This window comes from Schistocerca americana, chromosome 4 (genome assembly GCF_021461395.2).
Source record: "Schistocerca americana isolate TAMUIC-IGC-003095 chromosome 4, iqSchAmer2.1, whole genome shotgun sequence".
Classification (NCBI taxonomy): domain Eukaryota; kingdom Metazoa; phylum Arthropoda; class Insecta; order Orthoptera; family Acrididae; genus Schistocerca; species Schistocerca americana.
In genome coordinates this window covers 768,262,721-768,280,477 of record NC_060122.1, presented here as the reverse complement: position 1 = coordinate 768,280,477, position 17,757 = coordinate 768,262,721, and the positions used below count along the sequence as shown (strand labels likewise).

The 17,757-nt window shown below is 38.1% G+C and overlaps 1 protein-coding gene across 8 annotated transcripts in view; it reads right to left on the bottom strand.

Annotated features, from left to right (window-relative positions):
* LOC124613204 (H(+)/Cl(-) exchange transporter 4) overlaps positions 1-17,757 on the bottom strand; it is a 416,779-nt gene that overhangs the window by 25,152 nt on the left and 373,870 nt on the right. The window contains exons 1-6 of one of the 8 annotated variants that reach the window (XM_047141869.1): positions 11,528-11,687; positions 11,277-11,374; positions 11,067-11,196; positions 9,369-9,401; positions 8,384-8,410; positions 7,368-7,717 (exon numbers count right to left, since the gene is read on the bottom strand). In XM_047141869.1, the coding sequence (XP_046997825.1) occupies positions 7,368-7,717; positions 8,384-8,410; positions 9,369-9,401; positions 11,067-11,196; positions 11,277-11,354 (618 nt within the window). In that variant the 5' untranslated portion in view covers positions 11,355-11,374; positions 11,528-11,687. Of the gene's footprint in view, positions 1-7,367; positions 7,718-8,383; positions 8,411-9,368; positions 9,402-11,066; positions 11,197-11,276; positions 11,375-11,527; positions 11,688-17,757 lie in introns of those variants that run through there. The other 7 variants (XM_047141871.1, XM_047141870.1, XM_047141872.1 and 4 more) reach the window with 7 other exon arrangements.

Genomic DNA, 17,757 nt, shown 5'->3' with positions numbered 1-17,757 from the left:
TTCAATAAATTTTTCTAAATTCCTAGACAACCACATTTTTTGTAAACTAAAATTTTGAGAATATTCATGGTCCATGCTGAAAACCAAAATGGCTAAGATACCAGCCATTTCCAGGTAATTGTGTAGTTTCTGAAATAACACTTTGTTCACATGCCAGTCCTAAAGCTCTCCAATGTCACCCAGTCAGCAGCCTGTGTCTGGTACTGGTTGAGTTAACAAGCATGTAACATCTATGCTCTTGATATATGCTCATGTTATAATGATAAACAGTTTGTTTGTGGAAATACGTCGCACCTGCACTGCAAAAACTGAATAATGCCAACATTTAAGATTTTTCAAGTGATTTTTGCAAGTCAAGTTTACGAATATTTCGAATGAATTGCATTGTGGTTCATTCAAGACAACTGTCATTGTCATTCGAACAAGCTATTGTTGAGCATTGTGACTTAATTAATGACTGAAGAAGGTTAACTATTGCAGTGTACTTCTGACAGATTTCTGTAAGCCAGTACTGTATGTGGACTGTGATGTTTTAGGGAAACATGAACAGTGTTTTGTGCCACACTTTATAACTTAGTCTCATGACTTGGTAGAACTACCACTGATTGTTGGACAGTGCTTCTTTAATGTGCATTTTGATCATTTTGCAATTTGTATGAGTACTTCTGGCACTGAGCTTTTTGTTATTTGTGAGAGCTGACCTGACTGTACAAGCTAATATTTTTCACAATGTAAGGAAACTGTTCATCGTCCAAACAGTATAACTTTGAAGGTAATATAGCGTGAAAAAGTGCAACCTAAATTGTGGTATTCCATTCCATTATGACAGATGCAGCAACAGTAGATAAACGAGTCAAATGAGTGAACAGTCCCTGTTACAATTATGTAATTGTTTTATTACTTTATTTCATGTGGTTAACAGGTCATTACAATGGTTGAACGCTGAAAACATTGAGTATGGGACCCATTTGTCATGTAAAATAGCAGTGGAAAACACCCCCATCATAAACTACAAGTTATGTAGGGGAACTCATAGCAGAAGGAAGAGCAGCTGCAGCAATAATTACAAGTTTAAAACCATCCAACATTTTTCTGGTTATAAATGTGTACCTACCACTGCACTGGCTCTTCCTTCTGCTCTGTACTCCCCTACATTAACTTTTAGTTTATGACTAGTGTGTCCACCACTGTTTTACACAACAACTGGATCCCATACTTAACACTTTCAGCATACAACTAATATGATGGGTGTGCTAACCGTGTGAAACACATAACTGGAATTAATAAAACAATTACACAACTGCATTTGAATCACTAAATTGTGGTGATGAGTACATTTTTTTGAGCAAACAGCATCAAATGCTGACTAAGATTTTCAGCTTCAAGTCAACAGATAGAAGTGTTGCTGAAGAAGTGATTGAGACTACTAAATTAGGACGCCGCTTTGTAGTGTGTGGTGCACGTGCAGGTGAGGAGCACATCGCAGTGCAAGTGTTATGTTAATGAATTCACATGTGTGTTTGGAACAGTGACAAGCATACTGGTGGACAAAAAATCTATGAACTTGTGAACAGGTAAAGAGTGACTTTGGGAAGCATGAACTGGAGGTTGCTGTGGCAGTGAACAGTGTACACATTCCATGTGGCACAAATGAAATAAACTAAACAGGACTGTCTCTTCAAATGAATGATGATAAAAGGACAGTGTAGCAACAAACCTATGCCACCACAGGGAGAGGAATTCAGTCTATTAAGGATGAGGAAGTTGTGCCATTCTGGAACAACCATAAGCCAATAAGGAGTCCCACCCTGGAATTTTGGAATTCAGTAGTAAACACTGCAGACTAACGTGGAAGTGCAATGAGCTGATGTGGGAGTTACGAGCAGAAGCAGAAAGCAGATGGCAGCTACAGGCTGTAGCAGCAACTGGCACTGGGACTGGGACAATTAAAAGGTAAAGTATTCTGGTTACTGAGTGTAATAAAACATTTACCAAAATGAGAGATGATGAGAGAGAATACTGTGCTTAATAATGAAGGACAGGTGATAAAAATCAAGAGTAAGGCTAATGATGATCATATGATTGAAGATACGAAAGAAGAGGTAAAATTAATTGAGGAAAAATGTAACAATTCAAAATGAACTTTATGATGAGAGTGGGCTTAGATCAAGGCTAGATTCATCTTCATATAACGAGATAAATAAAAGTCATGTTATGACTTTAGATCAATATTAGGGGTGCTCATGTAAAGTCCGAGTAAAAAACTAGATGAAAACAGCAGTGAGTTAGATTTAAAGTTACACAGTATACCAGTGCAAGTAATGGACTGTAGTCCAATTAAATTCAGGGATGCTGAGGGAACTGGATTTGGAAATGAGATGCTAGTAGTCAATGAGTTCTGCTATTTGGGCGGAAAAATAACATAAAATGGTTAAAGTACAGACAATATAAAATGCAAACTAGCAATAGCAAGGAAAATGTTTCTGGGAAAGAGGAATTGGTTAACATTGAATAAGGTCATTTTGTATTGTTGCGAAATAGGGGAGATAGTGCCACAGACATGATACGTGAACTGGAGTGGCAGTCACTAAAACAAAGGCATTTTTCGTTGTGACGGGATCTTCTCATGAAATTTCAAACCCCAGTTTTCTCCTCCGATTGTAAAAACATTCTGTTGGCACCCACATACATATGGAGCAATGATTGTCACAATAAGATACATCAGGGCACGCACTGAAGAATTTAGGTGCTCGTTATTCCCGTGTGCCATTCAAGATTGGAACAGAAGAGGACCAGCTTGAAGGTGGTTCATTGAACCCTCTGCGAGGCACTTTATTGTGAGTAAGCAGAGTAATCACATAGATGTAGATAATTTTAAATGTCAGGAAATTTTTCTGTAGATATTTGTCTTGAGTGCAGCCTTGTATGGATGTAAAAGGAGAATAATAAACAGTTCATAAATGAAGACTGTCTAAGCTTTTGAAATGTGTTACTATAGAAGCATGTTGAAGATTAGCTGCGTAGATAGCATTACTATTGAATCAAATTGAGCTAGCAGTTCATAGTACATCTTGTCTAAAAGAAGATATTCACTGATATAATACATTCTGAAGCATCAAGGAATTATTTATTGGTTAGGGAGAGAAATGTGGAGAGTAAAAATTCTGAGGTATGACCAAGGTGTGACTACAGTACACAGGTTCAAATGAATGTAGGTTGCAGCAGGTACACTAACACAAGGAAGCTTTAACAGAACAGACTATGGATGCAGCACCCTTCTCCGTTTGACGGTGGTTTTGAGTATAAAATAAACAGACGACTCTGGTGACAATAAATACTGGTCCCCTATCTTCCCTGCTTGACTTGGCACAGACCATGCATCAGCACACATCACCTTGACTCACTGCTATGGCCACTCTTGTCACTGCTGCAGCACTGGTTACCGTATTTAATTGAATCTAAGCCACACTTTTTTGAAGTTTTTGTAATCCAGAAAACCGCCTGCGGCTTAGAATCGAGGGCAAAGTAAGCGGAAGTTCTAAAAAATATTGGTAAGTGCCGCCACAACTAACTTCTGCCGTCGAATATATGTAGCGCTACATAGGCATGCTTTGCAAGCACAAGATAAATACTGGAGCCAAAACCTCTGCGTCAGTAAATAAATTAAAAAAAAGGTGGAAGACGAGCTTTTTTCTCTGCCCCGAGTTTTGACCATTGCATTTTCATACTTTATCCAAAGAAGTAAATACTAATTCCATATTGTTCATCTTCGAATGTGGCAGCATTTCAATGTACTACGAAAATCCGACTGGCAAGACTGTTTGGGATGTTTGTCAACATGGTCAACTCTACGTTCTGAATTTTTTTCCTACCTGTGAGAAGAGATGGTTGCAAATAGGGACTTTTATGAATTATGAATCACATGCAGTATTCTCTTCACCATAAGAATAATACGAATATAAACATTTTGCCATGTATTCTTTCGTGTTTGCTGCTATCTCATTTAAATCGTGTCGGCCTAATAAACTACGAAACTAGAGTCAGACAACAGCAAACGCGGAAGAATATACATATCATGTCATGTCTATATTCATATTATTCTTATGCCTAATAGTGATACAGTCAGAAATGAAGCATGGCAATTGACTAGATTTTTAAATCTAAGACGACTCTAATTTCTGTGCAGAATGTAATGTACGAAAGAGGCGTCTGCAAAGATTTTCAAACGGAGAAAATTTTTCGCTAAACTCTCGTTCAAAACATCTTGTATCATATGCAGTCTATTATTTGGTTCTTGTTGATCATTATCAAAGAAAGCAGCAAAGAAAACAAATAGCAGTCTCTTGCCATTGTTTCGCTAATGAGACGATTCCTCTTTTTTTTTTATTTTAAGCGGTGGTAGCGTGCACAAAAGCAAGCCATGCCAGGTCGTAAACACTCATTATCAGAGTGCGACAAACAATGCATGACAGTACAATAATGTATTTTCAGCTTAGAGTGACGTAAACACCTATAACAAAAATAAGCAATCAATTCAAACCAGACGAAGCACGTGAAAAAGGAAGGGTACACGTATAAATACGGACGGAGCGCCTGATGCATAGCAATGGCTACCTGGTAAAGCTTAACTGCTAAGCGTAAAACTCGAACCGAACTACTGTAGCTGTATCGTCATTCATTCGACCTAAATTGTGTCGAATATTACTATGGACCAACTTTGTTTCGATTTGGAGGTGCGGCCTAAAACATTTCTCCCCCCTCGAATTTCGAGTCTCAAATTTCAGGTGTGGCTTAGATTCGAGTAAATACGGTACTTTTTGTGTTTTGACATGTCTCTTAACACATTTCATTAAACTGAATATTGCACCTATCAGATTGGAACCACTTGAAACTCTCCTTCCCTCCATTGCACAGCACACAATCATGCTTTGAGTCCACAGCCAGAACCCTTGCATACTATCTATATTTACATACATACTCCACAAGCCACTGTATGGTGTACGCTGGAGGGTACCTTGTAACACTACTGGTCATTTCCTTTCCTGTTACACTCGCAAACAGATTGAGGGAAAAATTACTTACGGTCTGTGCAGCTCCATATGAGCCCTAATTTCTCTTATCTTCATGGTACTAAGGTGTAACATAAGTTGTCAACAGTAGATTCGTTCTGCAAGCAGCTTCAAATGCCAGTTTTTTTGTTTTTTTTTTAATTTTCAATAGTGCTCTAAAAAGGAATGTTATCTTCTTTGAAGGGCTTCCAATTTTAGCTCACGAAGCATCTGTAACACTCACATGATAACTGATTTCAGTAACAAATCTAGCAATGCACTTCTGAATTGCTCCAATGTATTCCTGTAATCTGACCCGGTGGGGATCCCAAACACTAGCTGTACTTGATAATAGGTCACACTAGTGTTCTGTAAGCTGTCCCCTTTACAGATAAACCACATTTTCCTAAAATTCCCCAAATAAACCCAAGTCAATCAGTCACCTTTCCTACTACTGTCTTTCTGTGTTCATTCCAGTTCATATCGGTTGGTTTACAACATTATGCCTACATATTTAATCAATGTAACCATGTCAAGCTACACACTACTAATGGCATATTCAAACAATATGGGTTGTTCTTCCCAGTAATCTGCAACTACTTAAATTTTTTCTACATTTGGAGCAAGCTGCCATTCATTACACCAACTAGAAATTTTGCCAACGTCATCTTTTAACTTCCTACAGTCACTCAACAATGATACCACACAGGATCATCCAGCAAACTGTCACAAACTGCTGCTCATCCTGAGCATCAGATCATTTATGTATGTAGATAATAAGATCATTCCTACACACTTCCATGGGGCACTCCTGATGATACCCTTATGTGTAATGAACACTCTCATTCGAGGACAATGTACTGCATTCTGGTGCTTAAGAGATCTTTGAGACACACACATATCTGGAGACTTAGTCTGTATGCTCATGTATTCATTAACAGTGTGCAGTGGGGCACCGCACCAAATGTTTTCCGGAAATCCAGGAATATGGAATCTGCTTGTTGCACTCTTAACAATATGCAGTGCATAAGCAAATTTCATAACTTAAAGCTCTGCAGATTTAATCAGGAACTTCTATCGGCAGACACAGATGAATTCTTTGCACTAACACACTGGGTAGCCAGTCTAAATAAAGGTCACCAGGTTCACTTTTATCTGTGGGATATAGTTAAACTTCTCACAACTTCAAAGTTAATTATTAAAGCCCTGTATCTAACTACTCTCTGAAAGACAAACATCTTATCACTAGACTGTAAAATGAATCCGCTAGTCACACAGTAATACCACACTGAAATTTCCTAATGAACAATTCCACAGTCATGAACTGGAAAAAAAAAACAGAGAGAGAGAGAGAGAGAGAGAGAGAGAGAGAGAGAGTGTGTGTGTGTGTGTGTGTGTGTGTGTGTGTGTGTGTGTGTGTGTGGAGGGGGGGGGGGGAGGGGGGGAGTTCCTCAGCAAAATTTTACGCCCATAAAGGGTTTGAATGGTTTGTAAATTTTTCTATACTGTAAAAGTAACTTCACCTATACGTAAGAATCTTTATTCTCTTAAATAAGAACTGTACAACAAAAGCTCTGCACAGAGAGCCCATGACTGCCATCTAAACCCAACATGGGCTGCCACCAGATTCCTCAGTTTCGTGAGCTCCAAAGTGCTCCACGAAATAGTTATATCTACCCTTTCAACTAATCATACTTGGGAACACAAACCAGGAATCTCGATTTGCTATTTCATATTCCTGATAAAAGCACATCCGTAAGATGCTCCTACCTACTAGGACTCTCAAAACTTTCTTTCCAACAGGTACCATACGCAACATCTGTTATCTGAAGTCACAAACCACCAAGCCTGCTTAGTAATCTCTGACCACTACACATTTAGGATGATTAGCACAAGACCAGCCTGTCACCTTTAGAATGGCCAAAACACCCTCCCTCATGCTGCCATAAAATTGCCCTGGCAAGCACAATAGAGCATGAACACACAAGAGCTACCAAAAAAGGCGCACAAAAAATTACACTTAAATAAATATTTTGTCTGGAATGAGAAACACCATGGCATTGAAACTGGATACTATATGAAGCAACAGACAAACAGCATTCATTTGTGCTGTTTTATTAGTTTCTGGATTCTCACTGGACATTTTTTAAGATGGAAAGTAGGGAGCATAGCAACAAATAAAGATATAATAGTAACATACCACTGTAGTCTTAATGAGTAGCCCAGTAACAACTCATACACAGATCAGATCTTACATTGCATGTAATGTTAACATCAAACGCAAAAAGTAGCTAGCTGTCTACAACTTTGAAAAATTACCTGTGAGCAGTTGCCATTATCAAATGTTGTCTCATTAGATGACCAACAACACTGTTCACGATTGAGCCAAAATGCCTGGGGGCAAATTCCGTATTTCAGATCTGACATCCAGCTTGCTCCGATATCTATCACACCGGCTACCACACCTGTAAACACACCTACAAGCAGCACACAGACCCAACCTGACCATGCATCATGTGCTCCTTTTATTAAGTCACATATTGAATCTTGCTTCTTTTTCACAATGTACCGGTGACGCATTCTGTCACGTGCAATGTCTCGCTGCCAGTCAATCGTGTGGAAATCATCATACTGGCCGATGCCTGGGATGTCATCGGCATCACCTGCAACTAAGAACACCATGTTTAATAATTATGTCACCTGAGACAATACATAATTCTTCCACTGTAACATAAATAATTGCTTTATTGTCACGGTTTTACTATACTGCAGTATTATTACTGATTTCCATGTTGCAACAATCACGTTTTCCAAAATGAACTTTTTTCATTGCAACCTAGAAACTAAATCTATTCATTTCTTGTTTTAATAAGAACATGAGCCAAGACATGTCACTAATCACTGGAATAAAAAATGCACTGACAAAATGAATGAAGCTTATTCTTGTAGAAAATGAAAATTATGAAGTTATTAATTACATATTGTCTAACTAAATAAACATGAACAAAAGCATATGCCACCACAGATTTCAACATCATCAGCCTTTTATTGTTAATAGCAAAGCAATTCACCAGTAATGAGAGATTTGCAAGCAAATCAGAATCATCAACCTTTTATTGTTAACAGAAAAGCAATTCAACAGTAATCAGGGATTTGCAAGCAAATGAGAGGTATAAGGAAAAGATCCTTGTGAAAGTAAAGCTTGCCATAAACAATAGCTTCATGTTTTTAAAATAACATGCCTTTTACCAAAAGCAGAGAATGCTGAATGCAAATCAGACACAGCAAGACATTTCCAAGAATACTCCCCATCAGTAATTTCACTCAACACTCACCTTGAGGTTCCACGAACGTGACTGCACCTTTAAAAAACAAAGGCTAATTTCTAACACAATATTAAGAGGCAACATATCACACAACTAATCTAATAGAACAAAAAAAAGGCACTCCAATAGTTAAGCTGCATAAACGATAGCTATTCTAGTTAGTAATGTAACTTTTGTCACAAAAATATTAAAGCATATTAAGATGTTTTGTTACAGTTTAGCCCCAAAATCCACAACCCAACTTCTAACACTGAATATGCATTAAGATGCATGATTAGAAGAATATTTTGAGTAGAGTGTGTGCTGTGGGTGGGCCATATCTTATGATTTGGCATGATTTAACTTCAAATATATTTATACAGTTAGTCACAAGCACTTCTCAACATATTTTTTTCAGTTTTGTTGTCACTATGAAAATCAAGCCAACCTGAATGATTTATCAAAAAAGATTGTTAGTTAGGGTTTCTATGATTATAGTTTGATTTCAAATATTCTTAAAAACTTGTTAGTTTTAATCATATTGACTGATGCTTCGATTTTGTCTTTCAGAAGACAATTTTAACTCCTACACAAACAACAGTATTGCCATTTTATTACCTGCTCTTACAAAATTTCCAGGCCCTTGCTTTATCTTTATTCATACAGAAATGCATTGTCAAATATACATCTTACACACACACACACACACACACACACACACACACACACACACACACACACACACACACACACACACACACCCCACGCAAAATGTTTTCTGTAGTGATACTCTGTGCCAATAGCTTTTCTTCAGTTCCCTGAATAGAATCATATGCAGAGGTTATACACTAACATAGGGGTATCCGTGCTGGACCTTCAAGTGAATTAAATAATAATGCACACTACAAAAATTACTATATTAAACTGTTAATACAAACTGTCTTCTAGGTGTAGATGTGAATTGCTTATAAATTAAGTAATGAAAATACTTTACAAGTCTTGATAAAACACTTACCATCTGGATGACCCGAGTATTTAATCGCAGATACTTGAAAAAGGAAAAAAAGGGAAACACAAAATAAGGATTGAAACAGAAAATAACATGCAATTCAAACAAAACAGATGCAAAAAATGTAAATAAATACTTCTAAGTGTCAGAAAGCAAGTGAAGTAACCACTTATCCTCCGAAAATTATATGGGAACCCATACTATTACAGCATAGTGTTTGCTTTTACCACCACTGATCCTAAAAAATGTAAATCCAGTAAGGTTTATACATAAGAACTTTTAACTACTGAAAAAACAAAACCGTTTCCCTGGATACACACCCATAAACCAAAATACACTTACTGCTCAAAATAAAATGCATACTACCTGCTCATATTATTTTCACTTTTGCAAAAGTATATTTTTAGGCTTTTGGGCTCATAAACAGCTGAAGAAATCTCCTGTAGTGATTTCTTTTATAATGTAAATACAGAAAAATCCAAGACACAAATTTGCAGCATAATGAGACAATGAGTGAGGTAAATACTATCAAACAATTACAGGTTTTTGGAAGAAGAAGCTATTGGTAACCTGGCTACATCAGATATAATCTTATAATAATAATCTTCATGACGTTTAATATTCCATACAAAGAAAGCTTGGGGAAAATACCATATACAAGAGAAATATCTGCTTCATTGGGTATTTACAATTCAGGGCATTTAGTAGTATTGTAGCCATTTTATAACCATGTACATTTCAGTACATTAATGGATATGAACAACTTTAAAATGAATATCATAGAAAACAAGTGACTAACAACTATATGTAGGGTGCTAACAGAGTAAAATACATAGTTTTCTCGAATTTTTATAATATGCTTAATGATTAAATCTTTCCAAAACAAAGTCCAACTTAATAAATCTATGCAAAAATACAGTCCTACTGGTACACAGACATGATAGTTATGAGAAGCTTTCGACAACATTAAATACACCTCCTCATAATACTGAGCATTTGAAATTTAAGATTCTTTCAGGAGACTGTAAGACAGAGGAAATCGTCCAGAAAATCGTTTTCCTATCCATTTTATCTGGAACTTGCTGGCAGTATATATTCATTTTCTCATTCATATGAAACATTAAATGATGTATGCTGCACATATTTACCCCCCACCCCCCCACCCCCCCCACCCCCCCCGCAAAAAAACTGACATGAATGTAATGAAGTCACAATACCCAAGCAGAACACTAACATTTTTTTCGCACAGATTCACAGGTGATCTACAGCCTACCTTCTGTAAACTATTTCTGAATGAATGAATGAATAAACTGTATACAAATGGCTGCACATTATTTAAGAAGCATAAACTCGCCAAGACTTTTCTGGAGGGAAAACTGATCCAACACGTTTTGTTTATCAGACTAATTTAAAAACAACAGCACACACATACCCACACTAACCAAAAAAAAAGGAAACAGGCCAGTAGACCAGAATAATTTTATCTTCAAGCAGCTTCTCATGCAAAATTAGATTTGTGGCACAGAATAAACGAAGATACTGCGTTCAAAACAAAATGCAATATGCACTGTACATAAACAGGCGAACATGGAAATAGCAAGAAGCAGGAAAAGAAGAGGTAGCGTAAGCCATAGCTATGTGAAGCGAAATGATATCCAACATGTAAATAATTTATACATACGAAAAAGGAAAATAGATGCTTACAGTGTGATGCTGCCAATTCATCTTGATGAATGGAGCGTTCAGTTACAGTTCCTGTCGTTGTAATGTCAATCATCTCATCATCTGAACTAATTGATGCAGATCGAAACTGTTGTCCGTTTACGAGTTGTTGCTACAAACAAAACAAGGGGATAAATACGTACACATAATAAACATAGAACTGTCATTAATGAAAGAATTGAGGTTACGTACTTGGTCATCAACCGCATGATAAGAAGTGGGAAAACTCATTGGTATGGCCGCATTGCCTCTTAAAGGCGCCTTTTCCATGGCTTAAACTGCAATGAACTCTGTGAAAGATACGAAGAAATTAGCGAAATGTATCAAGTATACGCAATGACATCAGACTTGACAAAAGCATCATGGCGACGTCTGACATGCAGACGACGCATCACATTTCTTACAAATGAAAATAAACTTTCTCCTGTTTAAGTCTTCCTTACCATCTTAGATGTTTTTTTTGTTCCTATTCAATCAATGAAATTTATGGTATCAAATTCACTATTCTTTTCGTCAATATGCTTTATAAACTTCTACAAATCACCACCTTTTGCCCCAGGCAAACTGTCTCGTTACGCGATCATATGTTTCCCACGTAGGTCACATATATGACTGAATAGTGATACTGTTTTCAAATAAAGTAAAACAAATGGCAACAATAAATAAGATTTTAAAATTATTTTTAAAAATTGTCCATAATTTTTTCCGGTGTATAATGAGAAAATTCCCGGAATAGAAGTACAACGAATCATATAGTAGAGAGGCAAAGTATTTTACTAATCCACTTGCAGAAGATGTGGCAACATGAAGGTATTTTGAACCTTCCAATGTGGCAGTGTCATTTTTTTTGTTTTAATTCAGTTATATTGAATATATAAAATCGGTATTCTGTCAGTAAGTTCAATATTGAGCTCACTTCATTTGTTCAACCCCGCTAGCTGTAGCATTGCAAGAACGCGCTTCAAATCAGTAAACAAATCGCTGTGCATTTTTCACTTTTGCAGAGTTGTCTGGTGTGATTGACTGTAATCATTCTAATGAGGGAGCAGTTTTTTTAACCTCAAAAACATAATTTTTATGTTAAGGCCAATTCACCTTGACCGCTACGTCACGTCGAAACGTGAATTTCAATTAGCGGGATTCGTATTCAATGGACCGTCACGTCAAGATTTCTCGCGAACACAGTTATGACGGTTTTGTTGTCTGCTGAAATCGGAAGTATTTTAAACCATGGGAGAATGTCACGAAGTTGCTGAAAGAAGCTGAACAGGAAACTCTTGAAGAAAGACGTAAACTATCCCAAGGAAGTCTATTAACCAAGTTTCAAGAACCGGCTGCGCAAACTCATGTTATAGCAGTGGATTCTGCGCTTTTGTACCTCCTTAACCCTCCTAGAACCACTGGGGTCAATATGACCCCATAAACACATTTGAAATATATACCCCCTTGTTTTCAAAACCATTATTTTCAAAATTAATGGCTTTATCTCCCTAAGTTGCTGTTACGTAATGACACATTGTTCAGTTTTACACTTGCAACATATTAAAATTTCTTTATGGGTACTGAGTGGTACTGAATACCACTGGGGTCAGCATGACCCAAATCTAAATTTTTCTTTTGTTACTTGAATATAAAATTATGAAAACTGAATGGCGAATGTTATATTGAACAGACATTATACTAAACACCTGCAATAATGAAACTAACATTTCCCACTTATTATTTACACCTATTGTTGCCACTTCTTGCCTCAGCCGTTGCTGTGTATTGCCTCAGTTCTTGCTAGTGTTTCTCAACGTGCACAAGAATTGCATTATGACTAGAAAACAATTGAGTAGTGCTGAAATACAAGCACTTTTGAATGAAGAAGAGACATTAGGGGATATACCATCTGATAACGATGAAGAGATTGATGCTATTATTTCTGGAGGTAGTGAATCAACTGAAGATTCTGATGAAGATGTTGGGGATTTGGAAACTGTACTTCCTGAAGCTGCTGACATCTCAAATTAGAATGTTTTCAAGTAAGTACTGTATGTATAATCTACCATACGTTTGCAAAAACTTTAAAGATTGTACTAATAATAATAATAATAATAATATGTAAGTACATATGTAAAATAGTAATCCCATTTTTTCAGGTCGAGAAATGGAAATGAAATATGGGGAAAAGTCCTGTTAGATTTCATGGGAGACAGCCAGCACGAAATACGAGGGTTAGAACTTAAATAGTGGCAACTATTTATTCACAACCGATACAAAAGATTCACATGTTTGCTCCTGTTACTGTCTTTCAAAGTAGTCATCAGCATTGTGTAGCACCCGTTGCCAGCGATGTGGAGGGCGTAGTATACCGTTAGCAGAGCCTGTTCTGTTGATGGTATGAATGGAGCAGTCTACTGCCTGTCGAACCTCTGGAACAGTTCTGAAGCGAATACCACGAAGTGGTTCTTTTATCTTCAGAATCAAATCAAAGTCACAAGGACTTAAGTCCGGAGAGTATGGTGGATGGTACAGTACTTCCCAGTCCCACCAACCGAACAGAGCAGCCACAGCTCGCGCTGTATGCGCCAGCGCATTCTCGTGCAAAATGATGGGTGGGTTGCGCAGAAAGTGTCACCGCTTCTTTCGCAATGCTGGTTAAAGGTGATGCTCCAAAAATGAACAGTAATACTGTGCACTGACGGTCTGCCATGGAGGAACGTAATGCATTAGGATAACACCATCACAGTCGTACACGAGAATCACCATGATTTTAGACCGCTCCATTCGCACCATCAACAGAACAGGCTCTGCTAACGGCATACTATTCCTCCCACATTTCTAGAAATGGATTCTACACAACGTTAGTGACTAATTTGAAGGACAGTAACAAGTGCACACATGTAACTCTTTTGTATCGGTTGTGAATATATAGTTGCCACTATTTAAGTTCCAGGCCTCATAATGAAGATGGCTCCAGCTCACATGAGGCATACTGTAAGAAACGTAAATACTGTGCAGTCAGCATTTGAATATTTTATGAAGCCCAGCATTCTCCAGATTATTTCGAAAAGGATGAACAAAGAAGATAACATTACTTTCGGTAAGAAATGGACAGATCTTTATAGAGAAGAATCTGAATGCATTCTTGGACTGCTTATTCTTCCGGGAGTGTGCAAAGGTAACAATGAGGGTGTATTGAATTTACGGAATGAAGAGCATGGCCGATCTATTTTCAATAGTTCTATGGCTAGGAACTGCTTTACAGAAATATCATGCTGTATTCGGTTTTATGATGCTCAGCACCGGCGACAGAATTGTAGTTCTGATAAATTGGCTCCAATGAGGGATTTATTTGAACAGTGAGTAAGCACATTACATGATGCATACGAACCACACGAGAAAATTACAGTTGATGAACAACTGGTAACTTTTAGGGGTAGGTGTCAATTTCGCTAGTACATCCCCTCAAAACCTGGAAAGTATGATATAAAGATATGGGCTGCATGTGATAGCACTAATTACTATGTCACACACCTGCAGGTGTACACAGGAAAGGGTGAAGGCCAGCCTAGAGAAATAAATCAGGGAAAAAGAGTAGTGTTAGAATTGACAGAACATTTATCCAGGAGTGGTAGAAATATCACAACAGATAATTTCTTTACAAGTTTGGAGTTGGCAAAGGAACTAGAACGAAAATAAATGACTCTGCTAGGAAGTCTAAGAAAAAGTCGTTGTGAACTATCTGCAGAATATATCGAAGCAAGGGGAAGAACTGCAGCTTCATGTCTATTCAGATTCCAGGTATCTGCTACAATAGTCCCCCATTGCCCAAAAAAGGTAAGATAGTGACGTTGCCCCCCCCCCCCCATGAACCATGGACCTTGCCATTGGTGGGGAGGCTTGCGTGCCTCAGCGATACAGATAGCCGTACCGTAGGTACAACCACAACGGAGGGGTATCTGTTGAGAGGCCAGACAAACGTGTGGTTCCTGAAGAGGGGCAGCAGCCTTTTCAGTAGTTGCAAGGGCAACAGTCTGGATGATTGACTGATCTGGCCTTGTAACAATAACCAAAACGGCCTTGCTGTGCTGGTACTGCGAACGGCTGAAAGCAAGGGGAAACTATGGCCGTAATTTTTCCCGAGGGCATGCAGCTTTACTGTATGATTAAATGATGATGGCATCCTCTTGGGTAAAACATTCCGGAGGTAAAATAGTCCCCCATTCGGATCTCCGGGCGGGGACTACTCAAGAGGATGTCGTTATCAGAAGAAAGAAAACTGGCATTCTACGGATCGGAGCGTGGAATGTCAGATCCCTTAATCGGGCAGGTAGGTTAGAAAATTTAAAAAGGGAAATGGATAGGTTAAAGATAGATATTGTGGGAATTAGTGAAGTTCGGTGGCAGGAGGAACAAGACTTCTGGTCAGGTGACTACAGGGTTATAAACACAAAATCAAATAGGGGTAATGCAGGAGTAGGTTTAATAATGAATAGGAAAATAGGAATTCGGGTAAGCTACTACAAACAGCATAGTGAACGCATTATTGTGGCCAAGATAGATACAAAGCTCACACCTACTACAGTAGTACAAGTTTATATGCCAACTAGCTCTGCAGAGGACGAAGAAATTGAAGAAATGTATGATGAAATAAAAGAAATTATTCAGATAGTGAAGGGAGACGAAAATTTAATAGTCATGGGTGACTGGAATTCGAGTGTAGGAAAAGGGAGAGAAGGAAACGTAGTAGGTGAATATGGATTGGGGCTAAGAAATGAAAGAGGAAGCCGCCTGATAGAATTTTGCACAGAGCACAACTTAATCATAGCTAACACTTGGTTTAAGAATCATGATAGAAGGTTGTATACATGGAAGAACCCTGGAGATACTAAAAGGTATCAGATAGATTATATAATGGTAAGACAGAGATTTAGGAACCAGGTTTTAAATTGTAAGACATTTCCAGGGGCAGATGTGGACTCTGACCACAATCTATTGGTTATGACCTGTAGATTAAAACTGAAGAAACTGCAAAAAGGTGGGACTTTAAGGAGATGGGACCTGGATAAACTGAAAAAACCAGAGGTTGTACAGAGTTTCAGGGAGAGCATAAGGGAACAATTGAAAGGAATGGGGGAAAGAAATACAGTAGAAGAAGAATGGGTAGCTCTGAGGGATGAAGAAGTGAAGGTGGCAGACGATCAAGTAGGTAAAAAGAAGAGGGTTAGTAGAAATCCTTGGGTAACAGAAGAAATATTGAATTGAACTGATGAAAGGAGAAAATATAAAAATGCAGTAAATGAAGCAGGCAAAAAGGAATACAAACGTCTCAAAAATGAGATCGACAGGAAGTACAAAATGGCTAAGCAGGGATGGCTAGAGGACAAATGTAAGGATGTAGAGGCTTATCTCACTAGGGGTAAGATAGATACTGCCTACAGGAAAATTAAAGAGACCTTTGGAGATAAGAGAACCACATGTATGAACATCAAGAGCTCAGATGGAAACCCAGTTCTAAGCAAAGAAGGGAAAGCAGAAAGGTGGAAGGAGTATATAGAGTGTCTATACAAGGGCGATGCACTTGAGGACAATATTATGGAAATGGAAGAGGATGTAGATGAAGATGAAATGGGAGATACGATACTGCGTGAAGAGTTTGACAGAGCACTGAAGGACCTGAGTCGAAACAAGGCCCCCGGAGTAGACAACATTCCATTGGAACTACTGACGGCCTTGGGAGAGCCAGTCCTCACAAAACTCTACCATCTGGTGAGCAAGATGTATGAAACAGGCGAAATACCCTCAGACTTCAAGAAGAATATAATAATTCCAATCCCAAAGAAAGCAGGTGTTGACAGATGTGAAAATTACCGAACAATCAGTTTAATAAGCCACAACTGCAAAGTACTAACACGAATTCTTTACAGACGAATGGAAAAACTAGTAGAAGCTAACCTCGAGGAAGATCAGTTTGGATTCCGTAGAAATACTGGAACACGTGAGGCAATACTGACCTTACGACGTATCTTAGAAGAAAGATTAAGGAAAGGCAAACCTACGTTTCTAGCATTTGTAGACTTAGAGAAAGCTTTTGACAATGTTGACTGGAATACTCTCTTTCAAATTCTAAGGGTGGCAGGGGTAAAATACAGGGAGCGAAAGGCTATTTACAACTTGTACAGAAACCAGATGGCAGTTATAAGAGTTGAGGGACATGAAAGGGAAGCAGTGGTTGAGAAGGGAGTAAGACAGGGTTGTAGCCTCTCCCCGATGTTATTCAATCTCTATATTGAGCAAGCAGTAAAGGAAACAAAAGAAAAATTTGGAGTAGGTATTAAAATCCATGGAGAAGAAATAAAAACTTTGAGGTTCGCCGATGACATTGTAATTCTGTCAGAGACAGCAAAGGACTTGGAAGAGCAGTTGAACGGAATGGATGGTGTCTTGAAGGGAGGATATAAGATGAACATCAACAAAAGCAAAACGAGGATAATGGAATGTAGTCGAGTTAAGTTGGGTGATGCTGAGGGTATTAGATTAGGAAATGAGACACTTAAAGTAGTAAAGGAGTTTTGCTATTTGGGGAGCAAAATAACTGATGATGGACGAAGTAGAGAGGATATAAAATGTAGACTGGCAATGGCAAGGAAAGCGTTTCTGAAGAAGAGAAATTTGTTAACATCGAGTA